Source organism: Anomalospiza imberbis, chromosome 10, assembly GCF_031753505.1.
Source record: "Anomalospiza imberbis isolate Cuckoo-Finch-1a 21T00152 chromosome 10, ASM3175350v1, whole genome shotgun sequence".
Lineage (NCBI taxonomy): Eukaryota > Metazoa > Chordata > Aves > Passeriformes > Viduidae > Anomalospiza > Anomalospiza imberbis.
Genome location: NC_089690.1, coordinates 25415018 through 25439599, shown reverse-complemented (window position 1 = coordinate 25439599; position 24582 = coordinate 25415018). Strand labels below are relative to the sequence as shown.

Genomic DNA, 24582 nt, shown 5'->3' with positions numbered 1-24582 from the left:
CTCTAACAGAATCCTGTATAGAAGTCTGAAAGGAATTAAGTTACATGCATTTCTTAGCTCAGCTGGCAGATCCATGAGACTTTGGCAGAGGAAAAAAATAAAATACATGGGTCCACATTCAGAAAGATTTGCTTTGACATTACTCTCATTTTCTGCACATAGTTATTGCACTGCCTTGAACTCCAGCCATGCCCTAAGCATTCATCTCTGACAAGAGCATAACACACTGATTCACAAAACCTGTCAAGAGTAGATTTAGGCTGACAAAAACCAAATAAGTCAAACTTGTATAATACCTATTATATTATAATCCCTTGACAATGTTGATATCTCCCTGCTAGTAAAGGTACAGTCACAGCTTTTCCACTTTTCCCAGCATTCTCATTTCTTCCCAGTGCAATTGATCCATGAGGATTTTTAATCTTGGCCTGAGAACCAGTTCAGTTTGAACTATGAAAAGCATTAGGCTGAAGAAAAACATTAAAACACACATTTAAGTGTGTTTTTGTGGCAAGAAGCAGCACTCAAAAAAGGTGCAATGGGGATTATTGTGTTTAACATCAACTGTGGTTCACACCTGTTCCATTCACAAAAAAGGGGGAGGAAAAGATGTTACTTCTGCTGCTTTTTCTAAATCAACCTGGGACTTCACTTGATCTGTTTTTGCATTACTAGAAGTTACTGTAAATTGTAGCTCAGTAATTCTATTGATATGTGAATCAGTCACTAACAATAAACCCTTCAACCACCTTATCTGTCAAGGATGCAAATAACAGTAATTGTTGAATAATATTCTCTAAATTTCACTTCACTTCCAGCTTTGCCAAGTGGATATAAAATAGCCTGCTATTTGCATAATCATTTTAGGGAAAAAAAACAACAACGATGTGCTGAGGATTTAAGTCCCAGATAAAAAAAAAAATGAGGAGCTGCTATAATCTCCAACAAAGTGGCATTTCAGCCGAAATGACAGCAGAAATGGAAGATGCCTTGCATACAGATCATTTGCAACGTGCTGGAGCTGGGATGAACCAACTAGAACAGGAGCAGAACAAGAGTTTTGCTCACATCCATGACATTTAGGGTCAATGAAGTTATTAGGTCTTTTACCTTCGTGGACATAATATGGAGCTCACAGAAAGGGCAAAGCCAGTCAGGGTGGGATTTGAATGAGGGAATTTTTGGCTGCTTCTGCCTGGCCAGTGCCACTGCTGCTCACAGTGGCCAAGCCCTGCTGGCCTGACAGGGGCTGCTCAGGGAGGAGGAGGAGTGGAAGAAGAAGGTGGAAGAGAAACCATCACAGACAGGAGCGATTAGATTTGCTCCAGAAATCGTTAACAACTGCTGAGCTAAGGCAAATCTTTTAGGAAAATTAATGCTCTTGATTTGAACATAGCTCTCCCCAGCCTCAGCAAACTGATCCAGCAGCAGGTTATTCTGATTTCAAAAACCTCTGAAAACCAGAGAGAAAGTGAAATCCAACAGGTCCAGGCTCCCTGAGGCATAGACCCAGCAGGGCTGGAGCTTGTTTCCTCAAGACAGAAATGTTAGTCCTTTAAAAATCTCATCACACCTTTCTCTTACCCAAGGATATGCTTTCTCCTGGGTAGTTTAGAATATTATTGAAGTGGTAGGAGATTGCTGTGGCCCAGGCACAAAACATCACCTCTGATGCACATTGTGGGCAGGGCTTTACTCTCTGCTCCCCAGGCTTCCTGCCCCTTTGGGATTGCTTCTGTGTGCAACCACTGCTCCAAAGAGCGCTGCAAATGTGAAGAGCTTCAGAAGATACACACACAACACCTTATTTGAGCAGTGCTTAAATTCCACCCTACACGTCACTGAAAAAGAATTTTAAAAATGTATTCTTATGAACAAAACCTATTTGTCCATAAAATTAGTAATGGGATTCTGTATAACTCTTCAGTCTACATACACTATTGATGACACTCTAAACTCCTGATTTAATTGGCTTTTCAGTGTCAGTTTTTATTTGTATAATAATATCACAACTGAAACAAAAATCCAAGAAGTAGAAAACAGCTACATGTGTTTGATGTTGTATGTGAAAGCCTCAGATATTTAGCAACTTCTTTGATGCTTTGATCTCCAAAGAAATCTTACTAAAATTATGATCAAAGGATTTTATATTATTCTAAGTACTTAAGAACAAACCATCTTAGGGCAATAATCAGTATTCTGTTTAATCCTTCACCCTTGGAATCCATTATTGCTAAGCACCTCAATCTGATGGGAGTTACATTTACTTAACGAAGATATTCTCCTGAAACTGTTACAAGTACCAAAAAGCAACACTTCTGAGTTACAGACAGAGCCAAGAGCTGGGTTTTATTCTGCTGGCTAAAAAGTGCTTTTTGAGACTGTTTTTAAAATGTATGTAACTTAAGAAAATTGGTATGCAGCTCAGACCAGGCAGGTTTTTTATTTTTCTACAGCAGACAAAGAAATAGAATTTCCAATACACAACTACTTTTGATTTAATCTATTTCTAACTATTTCCTATTGTCAGTGTTTATAGAGCACTATTACACAGATGGATATATCTAATATTTATAGAGTAAATTAACACTCTACTTTATAACATGCAAAGACAGATAAATAATGAATTATGCTTTTCATCAATCTGACCACATAATGCTTATTTCAGTGTAATATTAAGTACTGCACCAGACTGGTTGTTGTAATCCCCCATGGTGAGTTAAATCAAAGAGTGTGATACAAGCATCCCTAAACTGCAGCCTTCAGAACAGGAGAATATTAGAGACCAGAAAGATTTTAGAAAAACACTAATTACAGCTTAGATTATGGGTTTATAGATTTGGTTGATGTGAGGTAAGGGAGGATTGTACTTTTCCAGCAGCAAGTAGAGGAATTCCCGACTCCCAGTCACAGCCACAGCCTTAACAACCTCCCAGATCCTGCCTCAGCAACTCCTCCTCAGATCTACCTGTGCAGATTACTCTTCCTCCTGCACACCCACCCACCAGGGCTGGTTTCCCACTCTTTCTATGCCCACATCCATTGCTCTTCAGTGCTGGAAGATGAGGAGCAGACTGATGTGCACACACCTGTGCTGTGAGCATTCCTGCAGGCTGCCAGCAGAACGTGCCTGCCCTAAATGAAAATCAATCTCTGCTGAAGCTGTTGGCTCCAGCTCTGAGCTCCCAGAGCTGCGCTCAGGCAGGAGCACAGGGAGCCACGCGCAGCTCTGGAGGGCGGCAGCAGCACCAGGAGTGCCAGAGAAGAGAGTCAGATAAACTTTCCCAGACATTGCTCTGTGAAGTTTTGGGAATGTCCAGAGAAGGAATTAAAACAATTCTTAATCTCTGTAGCTGGTGTTGTTTTCTCCTAAGAATGTTTACAAGAGGGTGGTGTGTCTCAGTAGCCACTGGTGTGAGGGATACTGACTGAGGACCAGTCAGGTCCACCTGTATCCCAGCTGTGTGGTTTTTAATAAACTCAGCTTTTTCCACCACGAAGAAAACGGAGTCCCACGTGATTTATTCCAATGCCACTGCATCTGTGGGACCCACATGGATGGCAGAGGCAGGCACAGCTTAATCACAAATCTGACAAACCTGAAGGTTACCTGTCCCTCTGGGGAGAAGGCGGCCTGTGAAGGAAATGTTTTTCTAGGGGCAAGGTGAATTCATCTTGGAGCACCCTCTGTCCCGACTTCAGCATTTACAGTGTGGTTGTCACACCCTCACTGGCTTATTTTGGGTTTGATCTCTTGGCATCTATGCCACTGAGTGTGGGAAATGGATTTGAAAAGAATTTTCAAAGCTTGACAGAAGGTTCACATAGTATGTATCTGTATGCAAACTTTGAGATAAGAAATGCTGACTTAGAAATGCCATGGAATAGGACAGACATTGTTGAAAGAGAAATGGAACTAGAAATAAGTTTCAAGGGATGGCCTTACAAATAAGACTGGAGAAAACTTTGGAGAAATAGAACTATTTCTCCAGATGCATTGTAATAGGACCCACAAGGGGTAATTTTAGATTATTAACTTTAAGGCATTTACAGCATGGTGTGGCTAAAACTGATAGGCCAAGAAACATTTATAATGTAATTAGGAAATAGTTGGCTTCTGATTGTGATGGGTGAATTATAACACCTGTATTGTCTCACCCTTCTCCTGAGACTGAAAATGGAATAAGAGTGTTTAAATCTCCTCTCAGCTGCCCCACGCCTGGGTCAGGAAAGAGCTCGATCCGACACTGAGGAGCGGGAAGCTGCACAAGCAGAGGACAGTCCTCCAGCCCAGGAGCGTCCCAGCAGGAGCAGCCTGCAGCCCCGGCTCCATGAACGGTGGGAGCAGAGCTCCCCGGCTCCTGGGGCGCCAGGGCAGCTCACCAGCAGCCAGGGAGCAACGGCCAGGGAACTGTGGCTCGCTGGAGCCCACAGCCCAGCTGGGACAATGGCATCTTCAGCTGCCTCCAGCACAAACCCACACCACAGCTACCTCGGACCCACAGGCCTGGAAGGTGGAATACGACGAGCAGTTCCACCTGGAGATTCTACCTTCAGCTCCACAATAAAATGGTTTTATCTTGGAAAATTACTTACTTGATTGAAGTGCTGAAGTTTATCAATTAAATTGTTGATGAGCGGGTCCAATCCTCTGACTTTCAGTTCTGGATTATTAATTTGTGCCTTCAGTCCATTGGCAACAACTCTGCTGGTATAACTGAAAAACAGAAAAAATAACACATCAGTGAGTGGAACCATATCCATCAGAATTAAGAATCGTATTACAGGGGACTTACAAAAAGAAAATGCTTTGTAAAGGGGAGTAAAATTTATTATAAATATTTATGTTTTAAAATACACCAGCCAGATTATCATTATCACCAGCAGTATAATTTACCACTTTATTCAAATCATGAACCAACAGCAATTTCATAAACCACAGAGAGGTTACTTTCATTCATAATTTAATATTTGAACCTTTGTAACTAACATTCTCAAGTTCCTCCACACAGCAGTCAAAGCTGATAGCTTCCAAAAATTCACTCTTTCATTATTGCAGAAACTCAGGGCATTTAAGACAGAAATTATGTTTTATGAGACTGAAGCAAATTCCAATGAAAGGGGTGTGGTATTCACATTCTCTGAACAGACAGAGACATGATTCTCTCTCCCAGGATTTCTCCTGGGAAGTTGTGAGACGTTGTGAGAAAGCTCAGAGAAAGAAGAAAACAATTCTTATGCCTGTTCAGTGCGCCTGCTGTTGGCACATGTGCAATGTGTTAGGGAGATTGTTCACCAAAGAGGGATTTGTTCACTGGACACCAGTGATGGCTGTTGGGATTGACTGGCCAGTTGGGTCAGAGCTGCGTCGTGACTGTCTGGAGACAGTCACGGGTTTTTCCTTAGCATCTTTTGAGTATGATATAGTTCTAGTACAGAGTAAGATGATATAATAAAACAGTTAGTCAAACTTCTACAACATAGAGTCAAAGCACATTATTCCCCTTTCAAGGGTCACTACTTCAATAAAAGGGGGGTGTGATTTGAAAGAGATTCATGATCAAAGTGTGGATTGGAGTCCTCTTGCCAGACCAGCTGGGGACACTGGGGACAAACTCTCTGGGGACACTGCAAAGCAGCAGCTGCTGCTCTCCAGAGCTCCCCAGGAGCCTCACCTGGGTTAGACCTCCCCAGGCACGAGCCACACACAGAAACTCCCTCTGAGCAAGCCCTGCTCTCCTGAGGAACAGCAGATTGCTCTCACCCACTTCTCTCACTGGCTGGTGACTGAACAGCTCCTGCCAGCCTTTTCTGGGAACGCCCCACAAAGTTATTCTCCAGTCCTGCTTGGGCTAGGACTCCACCAGGGCACCCTCATGGGGAAAATCTGGGGTCGTGCACGTTTGGTCTCTACTTCTCTGTCTGTACCACAGCTGAGGAGCTGATTCCATCAGTGTTGGCTGAGCCCAGTGCTGCCTGGGAGTATCCAGACTCCTTCAGTTTGCTCCAGCATTTATCTGGGTACAATTTAAGTTCCACAGAGCTACAGAGCAGCCTTTTTTGGAGAGTAATGGTTTTTAGGGTTGTATGAACCCCTGAGTTCAGCACTCACTGGTAAAAAAAGGGGATCAGGGATGTTTTGCATGACCAACTTTGAACTGGACCAGTGCTCACAAACCAAACTCTCCTGACACACCCAGGGAGGATCTCATTAAAGAATCAAAATTGGCATCTCTGTGAGCGAGGGAGCCACTGGCTCTGCTCCTCTGGACTGAAATGTGGAGAGGAACATCCTGCTTCATCTTCCTCTTTGATCCTCCCCACACACCTGGATATGCCAGATGTTCTATCAGTGAATTCTTCACTGTAAATCAATTTGTGCTGAAGCTGAGGACAGCACTTAGGAGTAGACAAGAATGCCCAAATTCTATTGTAGAAAGGCAACAGAATGAACTGGGGGGAGAACTAGCTCTCAAATATATTTGTCCTATCTTAGTTTCATTTAGGATGAACAACAAAGTTATGCAAAACTGCTGGCAGAACACACTGTAGGACGCTGCTGCTAAAGGTGTGGCTTAAAAAAGAAATAACTGAGAGTGGCCTGCTTTTTCAGTAAACTCAATAAATATCACTTCTCAGGAAAAAAAAAAAAAAAAGAAAATATTGTGTAGAACAGAGAATTGAGAAAAATTATGTTTTGCCATAATAGCCAGATAGTATGTAGAGGACAAATGGTAAGGAAATACTTTTTCACTGAGATGGTATCTTTTGATCACTGAGCATTTTAAAGACAATGTTCTATTTTTTCTTGATAAGTAACTCATAGATGCGTAAACTAATCTGAAGTATAAATTTTCACAATGCAATAGCACACCCGAAATGATGGTAGGGCTCAGAGCTCAGAACCAGACCCGGCTGGACTTAAGGAAGAAGAACCCAGCTAAATTATTATTGTGAAGCCAAAGGTGGTGTAGACTGTAAAAATCCACATCAATGCATTTGGACAATATTACAACACTGCCTTTATTATTTATTATTTATTAATTAATATTACCTTACCTGCCTTTACCTTTATTCACAAATCATATTATCTGCTGAATGCTCAAATGTTCATCATGTAAAACAAACACATGGTGGCCCACTGTAGAAATACAGGGACACGTGACAGCTTCCTGAGACCATTAGCTGTAAAACAGGAGAAATGGAACTTATTGGGTCATCTCCTGGCCTCCACCAGTCTGTTTGGGGATTCCCTGTGTGTGCTGCTTTGTCTGATCAGAAACTCATCCACAGCAGCAAAATGCAAGGGTTTTCCTTTTCACTGCTCTTGACTGCTCTCCATTCAACCCCTGGTTAGAGCTGTTGGTACTTCTCTGGAGGCTTATATCACTATAATCCAGGATAACCTCTGCGTTGGCTGGGTGTTTTTTGGCAAATGACATTGTTTTTCTCCCCATGAATCACCAGCTTCCATTAAGTGCCCCTAAGTGCTATTACAAACCTACAGCAGTGCATGGAGTTTGCACAAACATGGCCAGAGACAGATGCTTCAGAGACAGCAGCAGCATCAATGCCAGAGCCCTCAAAGGGACCCAGAATGGGCAAAGCCAGGCTCAGCCAGCTCATACTTCCTGCTGCTGCTAAATCCTCCCTTCCACACACGTCAATACCAGGAAAACAGGGCCACTTGGAGGGAGGGAGTTTATTGTAAATGCAGGTGAACCCAGTGGGAAGAAATGATGATGATGCTTGACTCCAGTTCAGAAGGCTGAATGATTTCTTTATTACAATTATACTACAATACATTAATATACTATTTAAAGGAGATACTAAAACTACAAACCTACTTGTTCTAACTACCATATCTAACTCCCAACTCGTGACCCTCTCTCGACAGTCCAGCCACAGGTGGGTTGGATTGGCCACCAGCTCAAACAATCCTCACCAGAATCCAATCAGGCAATCACCCCAGGTAAACAATTCTCCAAACACATTCCACATGGGAAAAACAAGGAGCAGAAATAGAAATTATTTTCTCTTTCTTTCCTCTGTGCTCCTCTATGAAAAAATCCTGAGAGAGAAAGAAATGTGCTTGCCACAGGAGTTCACAGCCCATGGAGACAAAGGGGCTCTCCTATCCTTCAAGTTCCACCCATGATTAAGGACTCCCTCTTTAAAGCTCTGGAGGTATGCATGCATTATGCACAGATATTGCTGTTGTTCCCAGTTAGATTCATCACACGGCTTAACTAAATTCCGTGTCTCAGAGACTGCATGGAATCTGTGTGAATCCTGCTTCGGCTCCTCCACCTCCCTGGTGCCACCAGCAGCACATCAGAAGTGGCCCAGCTCTGGTCTGGAATGTAACCTGCCCAACTGGAAAAGCCCAGAAAACCAAGTGGAGTGGTGAAACAGATGGGATCTGCCCTGCAAATGGGGAAAAATGCTCGTGGAAAATTAGGCAAAAGACTTGCAGGGCACAAAGGCAGCTCTTGGGTTTTCCCATAATAATCTGTTTCAGCCCTTGCTGATCATAGTGGAATTGTTCAACCAGTACCAACAAAAACAATGAAAAAAATGCGTGGCAGATGACAAAATATTTCTTTCTTAGATGCTGCTGTCTTGATGATGTATAGTGTGTAATTAATTTTACAAAAATGTGATTACAAGCTGTGCTGTCCTGTGTGCTCTCCCTGGGAGAGCCCCGCTAGAACAACCCTGAGCCTGGAGAGACTCAGAGCAATCAGGAGATGGTGATTTCAGAGAAATGCTCTTGAGGAGGAGCAGACGGGGCAGAGAACTGCAGGAGAATTGCACTCCCAGCAAGAAGGGAGCAATTCCCCCAGCCCATCCCAGCCAAGAGCCAAAGCCTGCACTAGAAACAGACCTTTTGTCCATCTGACCCAAAGCACCACGCTGCAAACTGCAGAGCCTTCTACTATCTCTGTACCACGTTCAAATGCTTTGAAATAAACACTATACATTTCCTGAAAGGTAATCTCATTACTTTACTTCTTTGCACTATCTAAACCATTTTTTGGTTGACATCAGATCCTGAATTACTGGAAATGTACATTAAGAAAGATCAGGAATTGGCTTGCTTTATTTAATAACCTGCAATTTAACTGAAATATTGTAGTACAGAATTGTTAACTCTGGTTACAGCTCTCGTACTTTATTCCAACTAAACCCAGAAATGTCAGCAGGAATGTCCAGGAAAGTTGTATTAAAATATTGTCACTGGAGCAATCCTGAAAGTAACTTACACTGGAGCCCAGTGAGCAGCTTGTGCAGACAGAATTTTCATCCAGACCTCAAGCCTCAGGCCAGTGTTATTCCACTGACTGATCAGGCTAAGCTATGATACTTTAAAAAAACAAAAGCAAATGATAAAAAAAAACAGCCTCCCAAACCCAGCTTTTCAGTATTTCAGAAGAACAGTATCAGGTTTTTTTATCTTAGGTAAGTCTCATCTCAAGTTTAAAAAAAGATAAAAAGTGAAATGCTGTTTACATATGGGACTGCATTTCAACTGAAGGCATATGTTTTTATTTCATCAATAAATAAAGATAAATTAAGATATCTGAATAAAAAATCCTACTTTAAAAAGCTAGATGCTGTTCTGAAATGTATCTCTCTAAATTCCTAATATGAAAAGGAAGCAAGCTACAGTTTTCTCAAAGTCAAATATGCCTTTACAAAAAAAAAAAAAAGGCAAGCCAAAAAACCAGAAATTACTTCAAATTCCAGGGAAATGACTGCAGGAGCTGTATTAGGGACAGATATAGATATAAAATATATAATATATATATAAACTATATCTTATATATTATATATATTGGTATATTTAATATATATATAATATATAACTGTATATATATGTATTTTATATATATATATATATCTATAATAGATATACACACAGATTATATATATATATTTTTTTTTTTTTTTAATTAAAACCAGCCACAAAAGCCCAAGAAACAGGGTGCTGTTCTTGCTGTTTTCACACCACCTCCCTGCCCCTTCTCTGCAGCAGACCCCAGCAGCCAGGGTGCTGTGGGCAGCCTTTCCAAGTATTGTCCAGGGATTATGGAGCGAGACCCCAGCACATTCCACACAGCTGGGAGCAGGCACTGAGCATTTCAGGATTGTCAGTGCAGGAAATTCAGGGTACCCGGAACATGACCTTCATGCCAAGGCAGTTCTCTTCATTTTAATTTTCTGTTCTCTGCTTGAGTGTTTGACCCAACACAGCTGTGCAATGGGCATCAAAATTTTTATTTAATTATGGGATAAATGGAACATCAAACATCACATGGCAAAGCTGGAAATCTGAGCCTTATAGTAAGTTCATAGGAATCCAAGAAGGGCAGCAAACATCTCTATGGGACAAAAACTGCTTTTGATGAAATCATCTGTCATACAACCTTAAGAGTTGCCATATATGTATGGTAGAATAAGAAGAATAAAGAAAAATAAATTTCACTGTTCAAAAACTTTAATATATATTTGCTAAGATGTTTCTAATTTTATGATCACATTTTAAAAAAATTAATTACACGCTATACATCAAGACAGCAGTATCTAAGCAGAAATATTTCGTCATCTGCCATGCATTTTTTTTATCGTTTTTGTTGGTATTGGTTGAATAATTCCACTATGATCAGCAAGGGCTGAAGCAGCAACACCTTTCTGAGACACACTGGGAAGGACAAACTCTTCCTGACTGAGACTTGAAAAAATCACATCTCACCACTTATTTCTTTGGTGTTGTACAAATGTGAAAACCACTCAGTAAGAGAACACACTGAAAATCTGCAGACTGGAGCACCTAAAAGAAAATATCTGCTTTCTCAGCCCTCTCAAACTCAACCTGCTCAAGCCAGAGAGCTCTAGAGTAATTTTCTGATTTTTTTTTTTTTCAGGCATCTTCTAGCAAAATCATGAAGTGTTGAGACAAAGAGAGATTGTACAGCAATAATTTCACATCCAGCTCTGCTTCGGTCATCTTTGGGCAGGAAATCATCCCAGAGACCTGTGTTGCCTGCAAACCCCCCCAGAAGCAGAGGGAACTGGAATGATGCATTTCTACCCCGTGTGCTTGCCAGGCTGCAGCAGCCTGTTTCCTCCAGCAAAACCCTCAGCACAGTGCCAGAGCAGCCACCACCCACCCCTGAGTGACTCAGAGGTTGAAGGGTGATGGGGAGAGGCAAGGGAAGAGCTCTCCATGTGCCGTTTAGTAAGGAGCAATGAGAAATATGGAGGAGTTACTTAAGCAGCCTTGAGATCCCCTGAAAAACTAATATAGTTACATGAGGCATGGTTCACCAGATGGTGTGTTTTGTCTTATATTTATTCATAATTTGACCCTTGGGCTGGAATAGTTTGCCTGAAATTCAATTGTGTGAATCCACTGATGATCTGCAGCACTCAGTGGTGTCCCCAAATTAATAATTTTTGGACATTTCCCTTGAGTTTTCAGATGCAGCCCCTGGAGCATGCGACCCTCTGACCTACAGAGCTCTGCAATCCTTGTTTTTTTCCCAATTCAGGGAACACATAAACATGCACCAAGTAGTAAAAGCAGTGGCATAAGCTGCAGAGCCGCAGAATGTGCCATAATTCATCAGGATTATCAGCTCTGATCTGACTGACCCCTCTGCCCACTCCTTCACAGAGTGGCAGGAACAAGCAGAGCACATGGCAAACACACATCCCTCCCCTGCTTACCACAGCTGCTCAGCACTCGTGGGGAACTCCAAGGAAGCAAAGAAAATGCTGTTTGCCTGAGCAGTTTCTGAGTTTGGACACAATTCCCCAGGAGGACAAGCCAGCCAGAGCAGGACTCCCCTCGGGCTCTGCTTTCCCTGAGCTGCTGCACAGTCATCTGCAGAGGGGTGAGTCCCCCCTCCTCCTGAGCCTTGGCACTCCAAGTGACCAACACACAGGCTGTGCTTCGTCTCTGAGCAACTCCCACAATGGCACTGCTCACAAAAATGCCTCCAAATCACACACTCTGTCATTTCTGTACCAGCTTAAATCTGGTCACACTCACTGAGCATCACATGGCTGAGAGATCTCCAAAAAGGGACGATCAACCCATGACCACTACTGTTCTCTAAGGAACTAAACTGCCAAAATAAACACTTTATTTAAAAAAAAAAAGGAAAAGAAAACAAACACATCTTGATAAGTGTACTGGCACATAATCAGCAGCCATGGCTTGTTTTTGAGGAAAGAACCATGGCATTTATGCCACAGTGCAATTCTGCTGGAGGAGGTGGAGTCACCAGGGTAAAATCTGGATGCACAAAGGAAAACTATTTCATGTATTCTACACAATCAGCTGAGCACAACTGAACACATTCTCTAAGAGAATGGTTTCTCTTTTGAAAAATACCTGTACAAAGAGTTCATTTTGAAATATTAAATAACTGCCAACAGACTACAAGAAAGCTCATGTCTGGCACATAATGAGTTTAGCTGCCCTGAAGATTTTGTGAAGCAGAACTGACACGATGAGAATTTCATCTCTGCCAGAACTATTCTAATGGGCTCCAGTGGAAGTTTCACAAATAATCTTATTTATTAGCAATTATGGGAAATGATGAGAAAACCGCAGTGTGCTAATGGGATAATTAGAAAAGGAAAATCACAAAGCCAAATAGCATTTAAAATGGTCTTTCTCCACTTCTAGAAGGCTGAAAAAGAGCTCCTGTAGTCTAGATTATAAAGACAGTTTTAAGACTGCAGCCACAAAACCAAGTTACCATATGGCTTCAAGTGACTGGATGATGCCAGCCCATGAACGCCCTGAAAATCAGTGAAAACCAAGGAGAGAGTGTACATGGAAGATATGTCAGCCTCCAAAAAGATGTGTTCATAAATTTGTCCAAAATCATGCTGAAAATGTACTGACTGGAGCTTCACAGAATATTGTAAATGCTTGAAAGACTGTTGGAAAAAAATATTATTATTCCAGATTGTTGGTGGAACAGCCTTCATTCTTTTCCTAGGTGTATGAAGAGTTACCTTAAGGCACACCACAGAAATTTGTAGAAGTTAATTGGACAATCTTTATTATGTCAAGGGAAAGAAAGTACTTGCCTGGAATACCATCAGATAGGAAATCTCTTTAGTTTCTAGTGAAATAAACTCTTCAGGACACACAAATGGTATCTCTATACCTGTTACACAGAATAGAATGAGCAATGAAAATGATACAAACCCAAAAGCTGATAACCTAACTGGGAACTGGAGGCATAAAGAGCATTCCCCGTTATAATGACTCGAGCAACAAAACAGAAAATAGAACAGTAAACAAAAAAAAATATACTTATCAAAGCAACATCTGTGGCCATTCCTAAGGGAAAAGTAAAGCTAATCTGAAACACCTTTTCCTCAGCAATTCCCAGGCCAGGAGGGAGCCTTCCTTGAGTACAAACAGAACAGAGTCAGCATAAATCCTGAGGGAGAAAGGGATGCTGCCCCTCTTGGAGACGGGCAGCTTCCACTCTGTTCTGCTGGGCACAGCAAATGGAAATAGGGGATGCCCAACTTCTGAACGTGCCAGAGGGAAGACACTGGTGGAAAACAGCACTGACCCAGCAGAAAATACACTCTCAGGAGAGGACTTGAACTCTTACAAGGAAAAATGAAAGCAGAAAGCAAATAAAAGCAAAAAAACAAACTTAGCAGAGGAGAGAGAATGAGCATGGAGCAAGGGCTCCCATTATTTGGCTGACAGGATTTTAGACAGGCCGAGGCAGCAAGAATCCAATTGCCTTTCTGAAAACCCTGGTTGCAAGCACTTAACAATTAGCCTTGACAGATGACCATGGCTATACAAAAGGATATTCTGTGATCCCAGCACAGGAATTCTTATGAAGCAAAATGGAAAATGTCCTCATTTGCACACTATTCACATATGTCACAGGGATAAGACCTCGCCTGTGGCTCATTAAAAGCAAAACAAAACAAAACAGAAATAGATTAATACTGAGGTCAAAATTCCAGCTTTCCTCAGAAGCCAGTTTCTCCAAATGCACGTAGATACACGTGGGAGATTAAAGAACAGCTGTCAATAATGAGCACATGAAGTGCAGCTCTCTATGAACTCAGCTCAGGGACTGAACTCTGCCCTCCAAGCCCTTGCTGATCCCCCTGGCTTCAGCCCTGATTTCATTCTCTTGTACAGTTTTTCCAATATATTTGTGCAATATATTCACTGAATTCTCACCAGTGTCTCCACTTCTGCCCACATCTTAATGCCTCAGAGCAGGTGTTTGGTGCTTCAGTCCCAGATGGAAAAGTTATTTACCTTTCTGGGCTGCAAGCTATGTGCAAGGTACATAGCTCCAATGTATTCCTATTTCCAGGTTAAAATCTTCATCACGAAGACGGTGGTGCTAAATTTCACAGAAGTGAAAAGTAAATAGGAGACCTTAGTGCTGTACAGAAAAAGATCAGACACAAAGACTTCCAAGTCTCCTGACTCAAGGAGTTCTTAAGCTCCTTCCCTTTTGCTTCATCTTTTCCACCAGCAAGACAGAAAATCATCATTCCAAAGCACCCAAGTTTTATTCTTGATAGAGGAATCTGTGTTTTATTGCAGAACTTACCTTCCATCTCCAGCAGACCTATACATTTCATCCAGTTTCTTGCTTTTGCAACTGCCTGACACGGATCAGGACAATTAACACTTATTGTCCCCCTAAGAGTAAAACAAGAGCCCAGCTGCACTCAGCAAATCCTGTGCCACTGGTGATGGCTAAATGTGGGAAATGGATTTCCCACAGCTCCAGGCACTGGACTGGGCTCAGCCTGGAGCCATCCTCACTGCTACAATTCCTACAAGCACACCAAAGCTCTGCCACACTGGCACCACAGGGGATGTGCTCAACTCAGACCTTTCCAGTGCCAGCTTTGTGGTTTAGAAGCACTGTTAAAGCAGCACTTTCAACTTGTTCTAGCTTTTAACTAAATATTTGATGCAGTATTTCAGTATGGAGCAAAAATCACTGTATTTATCACTCCTGAAAACACTGCAGAAAATGTCAGTAGTAGTAAAGGGCAAGCAAGGTCCAGTTATGGAGACCAGAATGTCTTTGCCCTTGTCCAAGACAAATGTTTATCCAGGTCAAGGTTGAAAAGCTTTAGAGAAATGTGGGAAACTGAGCAGCCTCTATTCATGTTTTTCTCATTAAACACAAAGCATTGTTTTCCCTGCTCCGGTGTTTGGTACTTCTCACAAAATAACTGCACTAGAAGAGAGGTCAAATGTAGAAAGATTTTCCTGTCATCACAAACCTGGAACAGAGAATATTCATACAAAAATCAATTTATTTGACCTATACTGTTCAATTTTTCTGCTAATACTGCTGGAGATTTATGTCTGGTTAAAACTGTTCCCTTCTGCAATTTAGCATCTCTCCCCCTTGATTTTAGAGAAAGGTCATAATCCAGAGTTTATGATTTTATACTTTGCTGCCACAGAGACAAACAGCAACACAAATTCACACAAGTTCATTGCAGGATTAATGACAGCAAAACCACATTGTTGAGGGGAACACATTTAATGCACACAAATGCATGCACCACAAATAATGTGCAGAAGAAGAGCTAAGAAGAAAAATAAGGGCAGGGAATCCCCTTCCCCATGCTATAAATGTCCTCTTCTTGAAAGCCCAAGCTGCCAGTTCAGTCATGGGATGCACAATCATATTTTTGATAGTTACTTTTAAGGTAGACCATAGCAAATTGGAAGAGGAACCACTTCTCATACAGTTGCACGTTAGTGGCTTGTTTCCTCTAAAGTTTTGATTTCTGTTGCAGAGATTCCCCTTCCCTTAAACCCCTGCAAGAGCTGCAACCCTCTGTGCTGGATGCAGACAAAATCAAAGTCCTCAGTATAAAATCCCCAAGTAAACAAACACAAGGCAGATGAGGAGGCTCACCAAGGCCAGGTAAATTCAAACGATCTGCCCATCACACGTATCATGTAGCACACTCACATACATACAAGTTTTACCTGTTAGCTAAAAGGTGGAGACAGCTGAAAACAGAAAAATGAATAGAATGACTGACATAAAGAAAAGCCTGACAGGACACTGTGCTGCACACAACAGAGAAAACCCCTCCAGCAAGGTACTGATGTTGCAGTGATGGCCCTACAGCCCTCCCTTAGAGAAAGCCCTTTTCTTTGCATGTCAGCATAAACACAAATAATCTGTTTGGCAGTAACATTCCAGTCTTCTCAGTTTACATTCAGGGGATGAAGTTACGGTGCCTTAAGCAGAGATCCTGACAGGACCCTGCTCCATCCCGTTCCCACTGATCATCTGGGCCTTAAAAATGTAAGCTCATACTTGGAAGATTCCAATGGGCAAGGAAGCAAACTCTCTTGCACGTGCCAGGGCGAGGCACAGAGGGCAGGAGCTCCTGATCTCCTCTGTGGACATCAGGTGCAACAGGAAGCACTTGAGAGCTTGAGTGGGACCACCCCGGCTCAAAAAGGAGCTGATAGCTTCAAGTGGTTGCCACTGGCTGGGCAGACAGAGAGCTCTTAGCTCAAGCTCAGCAGCTGCCCTGACCTGTGTGTTTTTCAAGTCCTTGCTGATATGCTGAGAGTTTTTGCCCACCACACACAGTGGAGCTGATGCCCTGGGAAGTACAAACTCAGCCATAAGGAAAGGCCTGCAGATACCAGGGAGAAAAAAAAAGCACTAGAGAACTGGCTTTGCTTTTCTGCCAAAAAAATCAGGGGGGAAAAGGAGAAAAAAAATAGACAGGAAGTCTCTTTTTTCCTTTTTCTTTTTTAAGATGTGTACAGTATTAGAGAACACAGAGAACCAAAGTAATTTTGAACACAAGACAAAAGGAATGAGAGAATAGCAGGCAGTTTGTTGTGGCACAACTATGGGCTACAAAGCACCACTTGTTATCTGTGTGCTAAAAATACTGCCATGATTAACAGCAAGGACCAAGGAGAAAACAAATAATAGAAGAACAAGTGATGTAACGATGGTAAAAAAAAAGAAAGAAAGCATGTGACATTTCAGCATTTACAATAGGACCTGAACAGACTTCTGTTGTCCGCAGCATCATCCATGTTGGAGATGTCCTGAAGAACTTAGCTGGGTTGGGCTGGCACTACTGCAGGCAGATGGAACTGGCATTAGCCACTGTGAACAGCACACAAATATTACAGCTGCTCTTCAGCATGGCAAAAGCTCTGCAAGTCTGCACAGCTGATGCTGGTGGATACTTATTTCCTCTTCTGGATATGATGGCCAGCACAGCACAAGGACACTGCTGATGGACAATTATGTCTGAAGCTGTTCTACGGAGATTTACAGGGAGAAATCACTACATGCCCAAATCCACAGGCTTTGGAAGTTATGCTGGACAAAGGCAAAAGGAGCAAGAGAAGGAGGAGGCAATGACGGTCATGTCCTAACAGGGCACAGAAAATCTTTCAACAGAGCAACTGGGTTAGCAAGCTAGGAACCAAGTTCATTTAAAGTCATTAAAACAAGACAAGTGTTCCCTGTAGGGAATGGCAAAGTACTTTCTACAGATATTTATTAAACTTGCCAATCCTCTACTTTTGAGATTGCATTTAAAGAACAATTAATGATAAAAGCTTTCTAAATTAGATTAAAATTAATCAAAAGAGGTGCAGGGGGTGAGGAAATAGTTTATTGCTTGCATTTTAGATGAATCACCTCTTTTTACCATGGCAAAAAATTAATCAAAAAAAATAAGGATCAATTTGGCAAAAGATAAATTGTTTCACCTGATTTTCTCTCTTAGTGCCTAAACTAAGAGCTCATTAATCCCTGAGGTGTACGAGATATTCCAATGTGTCTGCCTAGTTCCACATACACTTACAAGTTTCTGTTTGGATCGTGCCTTAGCAAGAGACTAAATACTACCAAAAATGACAAGCCTCCATGTAGACAGTAATGCTCAGCAATAATGGTCTCTCATTTATTTTGGAAAAGCATCTGAAACTCTAATGACAGCTCTCCCCCTGGCAAATGGTGCAAACACAGCAAATTGCATGAGGGAAAAAAATATTTAATCAGTGTTTTACTGGTTTTCATCTTGAATAGAGCAATACATGATCCACATAAAAAGATAAGGTAGAATTATTACAAATTACTGGATGATTAGCCCAGCACAGGACAAATTTGTTAGGAAATCAAAGCCCGTGGCTTAATGCCACTGCTGTACAAGGGATGAGCCTGGAACTTGTAGAAGCAGAACTAAGAGGCACTTGTGATGATGCCTCAGGTTTTATTTAGCTTTTAAATTTTTCCAATTCTGGGCTGCTTTAGTGTGTGGGTCTGGGCTTCATATTATGGGATGGTGAGCTCTCTTCACAGAGCAGGGAGACAAAACAATTCCTTCTCCAGCTGGGGACCAGGGACAAATGATCCAGATCTCAGGCCCAAGAGTACAAACAACGTGGGCTGGAGAGAGAAAAACAAGCAGGATGGGACTGCATGGGCTAAAGCTGGAATGGGACAATGAACTCCAATGTGCAAATGGAGCAGAGCTGATCACAGTGAGAGCCCCCGGGAGCGCTCGTGCATTTTGGGACCATTTTGGTTCATCTTGGGTGCAGCCCTGGCTGGGCTCTTGTGCTGCCCAAGGTGGATCCATGGAGGCCTTCTAATAAATCCCTGCTTTATTCTTTAGCTCTGTGCAGCCTCTGTTCTAGGTCAGCCTGCACAAGGCATCAGTGAGAGCACAACAGGGTGGTCACAGCATGAGGAGGCAGCATCCAGCCTCCCTGCACCCAAAGGAGCTGCAGCTCTGAGCAGAGCTGTGAACTGCATTCCTTTGCCCTTGTGCCACCTCAGTGCCAGGGAATTGTCTCCCAGCTGACACTTTCACCTTCACAAAGCTGCCTGCTCTTGCACAGCCGGGCTCCCACACTCATGGGCTGGACGCCTCAGTTCTGGTCTTGTGTGTGCACAGATCCGCGGCGAACACTCGTGGATGTCAGCTGGACACTGTTTGCAGCATGCAGACAGACAGACAGACACACCACACCCATCAGCACACAGCTCCTGGTGGAGAGCCCACCCACAGCTGGGGATGATGTGATGCCCACAGCTCCCCATGCAGGTCAATGAGGAACCGAGGGGTCTGTGCCGTGTTTCTGAGGCATCACTCCCACCCCTAACACCACAGAGCCTGGGAGCACAGGAGCAGTCCAGGCTCTCTGCTGAGTGCTGCAAGCTCTGGCCAAAGCCCTGTCAGCTGTCCCAAGCCAGCCCTTCAGCAGCCAGCTCAGCCTGGCACAAGAGCAGAGTGGGGAGCAATGGCAGGACTGCCTTGCTGAGGAGGCAGAGCAGATTTCTGCACATTCTCCATCCTGGCTTTTTACTTCACTTAGCACATGGAGGCCTTAGAAGGGAATGAGAATCCCATGTCTTATGCCTCTCTTAAACTTCTAAAATCTTTGTGAATCAATCAAAAGAGAAAAAAAAAAAGACTGAAAAGAAAGTAACCAGTGTATGAAAACAGCTGAAAGCCAACAGGTAAGTCCTGCTTACTTCACCTATCCCACATAAAGCTGCTTAATTCCTTTACCATCACAATGTGATGGTCAGCTTGGGCAGAGCAGCATGGCTGGAGCCTGTGACAAGCCTGCAGTGACACAGCTGACACAGCCAGAGAGCCCCTCCAGCCCAGGGCAGTGCCAGCACTTTGCTGTGTTTCAGGGACTCCCAGGTTTATGGGGCTGTTGGGCAACTGCTTGTCACTGCTGAAAAAAAACCTTTGTAAGAGATGGAAATTTAAAAAGCAGCTCTTCGCAGCAGCAGTTGTCCCTGCAGGGAAAGAGCAGCATCTGTCACACACATGGATGGCACAGCAGGGACAGGGTCTCAGAGTTTTGGTGGCTACAGGACACAACAAAGGCTGAGCATCCCTTGCAGGGTCTCTGTGACTCAGAGCAGCTCCTGGAGACCACACCATCTCTGCCTCTGTACCTGCTCCCTGCAGGCTTCTTTTTGGCAGAGGAAGTATTTTAACCATAAAACCTGCTTCCACTTGCCTTGCTGAAAACCTGCTCTGTGTCTCCTTCAAGCTAGTCAGAGCAGCAATCAGAGGCTGCCAGCACAGTGCTGACATGGAAATACAGCTCCAAGCTGTGCCAGGGCAGGGGAGCTCAGGGTCCCAGCCCATGTGTCCTGCAAAGGCTCTGGGGACCCCCAGAAGTGACCTGGGCTCACAGGCAGGACCTCAGGAGCACCTCCAGTGAGAGGCAGTGATTAATCACACCGCTGTATGCTGTGGGAGTGGAAATGAAAAGCCTTTTATTGGCAACCTCATTATTTAGTGATAATTAGAGCCCAGTGGGCCATAAACTGCCCCCAGATTTTATTTTGACAAAGAGAAGGCAAATTCACTGCTCCTTCCACAGATCTCTTCAGTTAGCCCCCAAGTACAGAGGAAATTGGAAATGCAATGGCAGAGTTAAATCCAATATAGAATTAAACAAACCTTTCCCCACTCTGTGCTTTTCGGGGAGATGGGAAAGGGAGAACTGCTGCTTAAATTATTCCTGCAGCTTTACTTGCTTAGTCTCCAGCAGCTCTAATCTGTCTCATTTGTAATTTCTCCCAACTGCAGGAGGCACACTGGAATTGCCAGAGAGGATCAGCTCACCAGCACATTTAGCCCTGAATTCCTGGCTCTGGCAACTGCCTGACTTTAAACTTGCACTGTAAAGCTAACAAAAGGTATTGTTCTAAACCAGGATGCCAGCTTGTAGCCCCAAGCTTTCAATCCACATCTTGCCCCCCCTTTCCTCCCTAAGATACATATTGTCCTTTACACTCTAGTTATGCTGGTGTGCCTTTCCCTGGCTTTCCCAAAAACAAGACAAAGAAGGAATTTTTTCCCCAACGAGAGAGATGTCATGAGGCAGATCCCAAGGTTCAGAAGGCTGGGATGTCTTCTAGGAGTTACAGAAGAAAGACCCAAAGCACCTGGTGACCGAAATTACACCTCCAGCTGTAATTCTCTAGCAAACTCCTGGCCTTGGCTAAGGTTTTATATCAAAGGAGTGTATTACCACATTCCCTTACAAAGCAAACAAGCAGCAATTTCTGATTAAAAAAAAAACAAAAACAACAACAACCTTTAAGCTTGGCAATATATAAAAAAAAAAAAAGCCACTTCTAGCTCTTGTGACAGAGCACCAGTCCCACTCCCAAAGTGCCCAAGGCACCTGAGAAGGGCAGGGACAGGAGCTGGTGTGTCCCCTGCATGCCTGTGGCATTCCTACAGCCAGCACCAAACACACTGCTGCTGTTTCAGCTCACTGCAGTGAGTGAAGCACACTCCTTCTGAGAATCAGACAGCACTGAACACTGATCTGGGGTGGGAAAGAAGCTCAAGACTTCTCAGTTCTAATTTGAAAGCCAGTGCAGTAATTTTCTGTCACTTCCTTGTGCTCATTTGACATGCCAATCCCAACAGGTGAGGAAGCACACTTCCATTTTAGTGCAATTTCGAGTAACAACAGCACATTATTGCTGCAGAGTGGTTAGTACCAGCACTGCCATCACAAGCTAAGTGGCTCAGTATTACTGCTGAAGTTCAACTCTCTGCTAAAGCTCGTGGAGTGATCACTCCTGCAGAATCTCTGAAGTTCTTACACTGTATTCAGTGGGGAGAGTCACTCTGTACATCATTGTTAGAGCCGAGCAGGTTTATAAAAAAGCAACTCTTTGTGAATTACTGTATTAACTCAGCAGAGAGGAAAAAGCTAGTTCGTGTGGATTCTAATGGGAAAAAATCAAGTCGCTTCAGTTCCATTAAATTATTACATTCTTGAAATTGTAATTTTATAGTTAAGTCTAATACACTGAGCAATTTAAAACAGAAGCTGGCTGGGGTGTTCTGTACAATCTATGAATATTCAGCAGCAATTTGAACCTTGAGCTCCCCCTTGTGCCACGCAGCCAAATTACCAACAGAATAACTGGGGCTCCCTGTCCAGCCTTGGCTGGGGGGGATTTTGGGAGAGTGGATCCAACAATGCTGGAGCAGTCCCTGCCCAGCCCAGCCCCACACGAGGGGTTAACACCAAACACAGCACCTGACTGGGAAAAAAGACCGAGGGCAGGTGAGAACAAGGGGTTTGCACTTGTGCTGAGCTCACAAAAGCATGAATATTTCATAATGCTACTGACACATCAAAATGCAGCTGCAGCTTAATGCATGTGATCCATGGTACATGCAAGATGCAGGATCCAGAGTCACTCCATGGATTCCTTCCTTTTGGCCAGAACACTGTTTGTGACACGTTTTTCAATGAATATGCTCTCCCTGAATCCACATAATCTGAGGCATATGGCGCTACAAGAAATAGCCTCTGAAAACCAAGTGCCACCTCCAGCCTGAGCCAGGCTAATGTGTTAAAGACAGAGAACACCACAGGCAACAACTAAGCAAACAAGAAACCAGACTGCTTCCAGGACAGTCTGTGAGTCATACTCACCCCTCATTCCACAGATACTCTTTTACTCTGAAGTAACAGCTCGTCTATGAATTGATAAGGAAAATACTGGATGGTCACATCAGCTCCACGGTGGTAACTAATGCTGACACCTGAGAGCTCCAAGAATTACAATCACCCACTTCACTGACAGGAAAGTGTTTCTTCAAGCAGAGTTCCCTGGTTTGAAGGATTTCTGTTTTTCTCATAAGGAAAATCTGTGCCCGTAGCCGAGTTTAGCTTATAAACCACACACAAATAAAAAAGCACTTAAAGGTGACAGTGCTTAAAAACCAAACTAATGCACATATAAGATACATCTTAAAAATGTGTATCAAGAATTTCCCTTGCACCAGAGATTAAATCAAGATGAAATGCAGCTCACCTTACAACCAAAGAGGAATTAGACTTTAGCAATTGCATTTATACTGAAATATGAAAGAGCTGTGTTTATTAGAAGTCTGTGGTCTGATGTTTTTCTGGGCCTTCAAGCACAGCTCTGCTGTAAATCTGTTTTTCCTGAGACTGAGTCCACTCTCCTGCCCTGCTTTCTGAACCAGGGGCTCCCAGCATAATGGCAAGGAGTTGACATGAGTAGCCTTCAAATATCCTCCTAGGTGTTGAGGGTTGGTTTTGTTCTAATAATTTTCCTTATTTTCCTACCATTTTCTATGACAATGGTTTTATATTTTTTTTCCCCAGACACAGGTACTGATTTGGACTGCGATAAATATAGATCCCCATGGAATGAGCACAGATTAAGCAGCTTCATTAGATGAGTATTCCTCATTTCCAGTTTGGAGTTTTTTGGTGATCTTTCAGGCAGTCAATCCAGTGGATATGGGCAATATGGATTTAAGAATCACACATGGTTTTACTCAGAATGTTGCCTGGCACTATGTCAAATGCCTCACAGAAATCTAAATGTACTAACAGAGTTAACTTTATCAAACTTCTGTGCATGCCAACAAAAACCCAGCATCAAGACTGCCTGATAAGATCCTGCTCCTAAACCCGTGCTCCCTGGAATTAGGTTTCTACCTCGAGGTCCCATATGACCTTTCCTAACTGCAATTATCAACTGCTCGAGCATCCCACTCCCTGATTCTGGAACAGGGACACCCCGTGAGCTTTTCCTCCCAGGTTTCCCACGCAGTGTTTGGCCTCAGGGATGGAATTTGTCCCCTCAGGCTGCACACAGCCACCCCTGGAGAGACACAGCACCCACCAGGGTCGCACCCTGCTCCACCCCTCAGCAATTACCGGTGTATTTGTACCTAAGCTGTGCATGTAGCAGCACATTTTGGTACAGAAACAAAGAAAAGGGGTAAAAACAACCACTTGTTGTGGCACCCAAAGGCTGCCCTGTGTTGGCAGAATTGGGTTCCCTCTCACCCATCTTTCACAGCCTCAGCAAACCAAAGCAGCTTCTGTCAGGACCAGATCTACCTGCACATGAAACCGCTGATTCCCTTTGTCTTTTAAACCAAATTTGTTGTGTTTCTTCCAAATAATTTAATTCTAGCCTAATTCTGCTGCTGTACAAACCCAGACAGTCAGACTTGCAGTGATCAGGAGGGCACCTGGCTAAAGCTGACTGACTGTACCTTTCTGTGCACTCTGCCCTGGGATGTGTGACCTGAGCCTCTGGTCCTTAGTGGGAAACACCTGGAGCGTGAATGTTCTGTGCTCCCACGTGCTGCCCCCAGGAAGGATTGGGACCAGGCAGCCCCAGTTCCTAAGCACAGGCATTCTTTGGGTGATGTGGCCAGCAGACACTGCAAAAATAGTTTGATGTATCCTCACTGCTACAAGCTTCAAGAAATTTGGTGAGTGTGCAGATTTGAATATTTAAGTATTTAAATATAACCAGCACACTCCTCCCTCCTCTTACTCCCTTAAGCATCATAAGGAAGAATGTGCCACCACTCTTCCCACAGCTCACTCTGCCTTCACAACTGGAATGCATTTTTCACACTCATTTTACACATTTTACTGTTTACAGCAAGAAAAGATCAGGAGAATATATTTTGAAAATTTAAGAGTTTTTAGATTTA

General features: G+C 43.2%; 1 protein-coding gene across 5 annotated transcripts in view; it reads right to left on the bottom strand.

Moving 5' to 3' along the window:
• LOC137480262 (glypican-5-like) overlaps positions 1-24582 on the bottom strand; it is a 372067-nt gene that overhangs the window by 143015 nt on the left and 204470 nt on the right. For all 5 annotated transcript variants that reach the window (XM_068201344.1, XM_068201345.1, XM_068201342.1 and 2 more), the window contains one exon: positions 4597-4717. In XM_068201344.1, coding sequence (XP_068057445.1) covers positions 4597-4717 — 121 coding nt within the window. The remainder of the gene's footprint in view (positions 1-4596; positions 4718-24582) is intronic.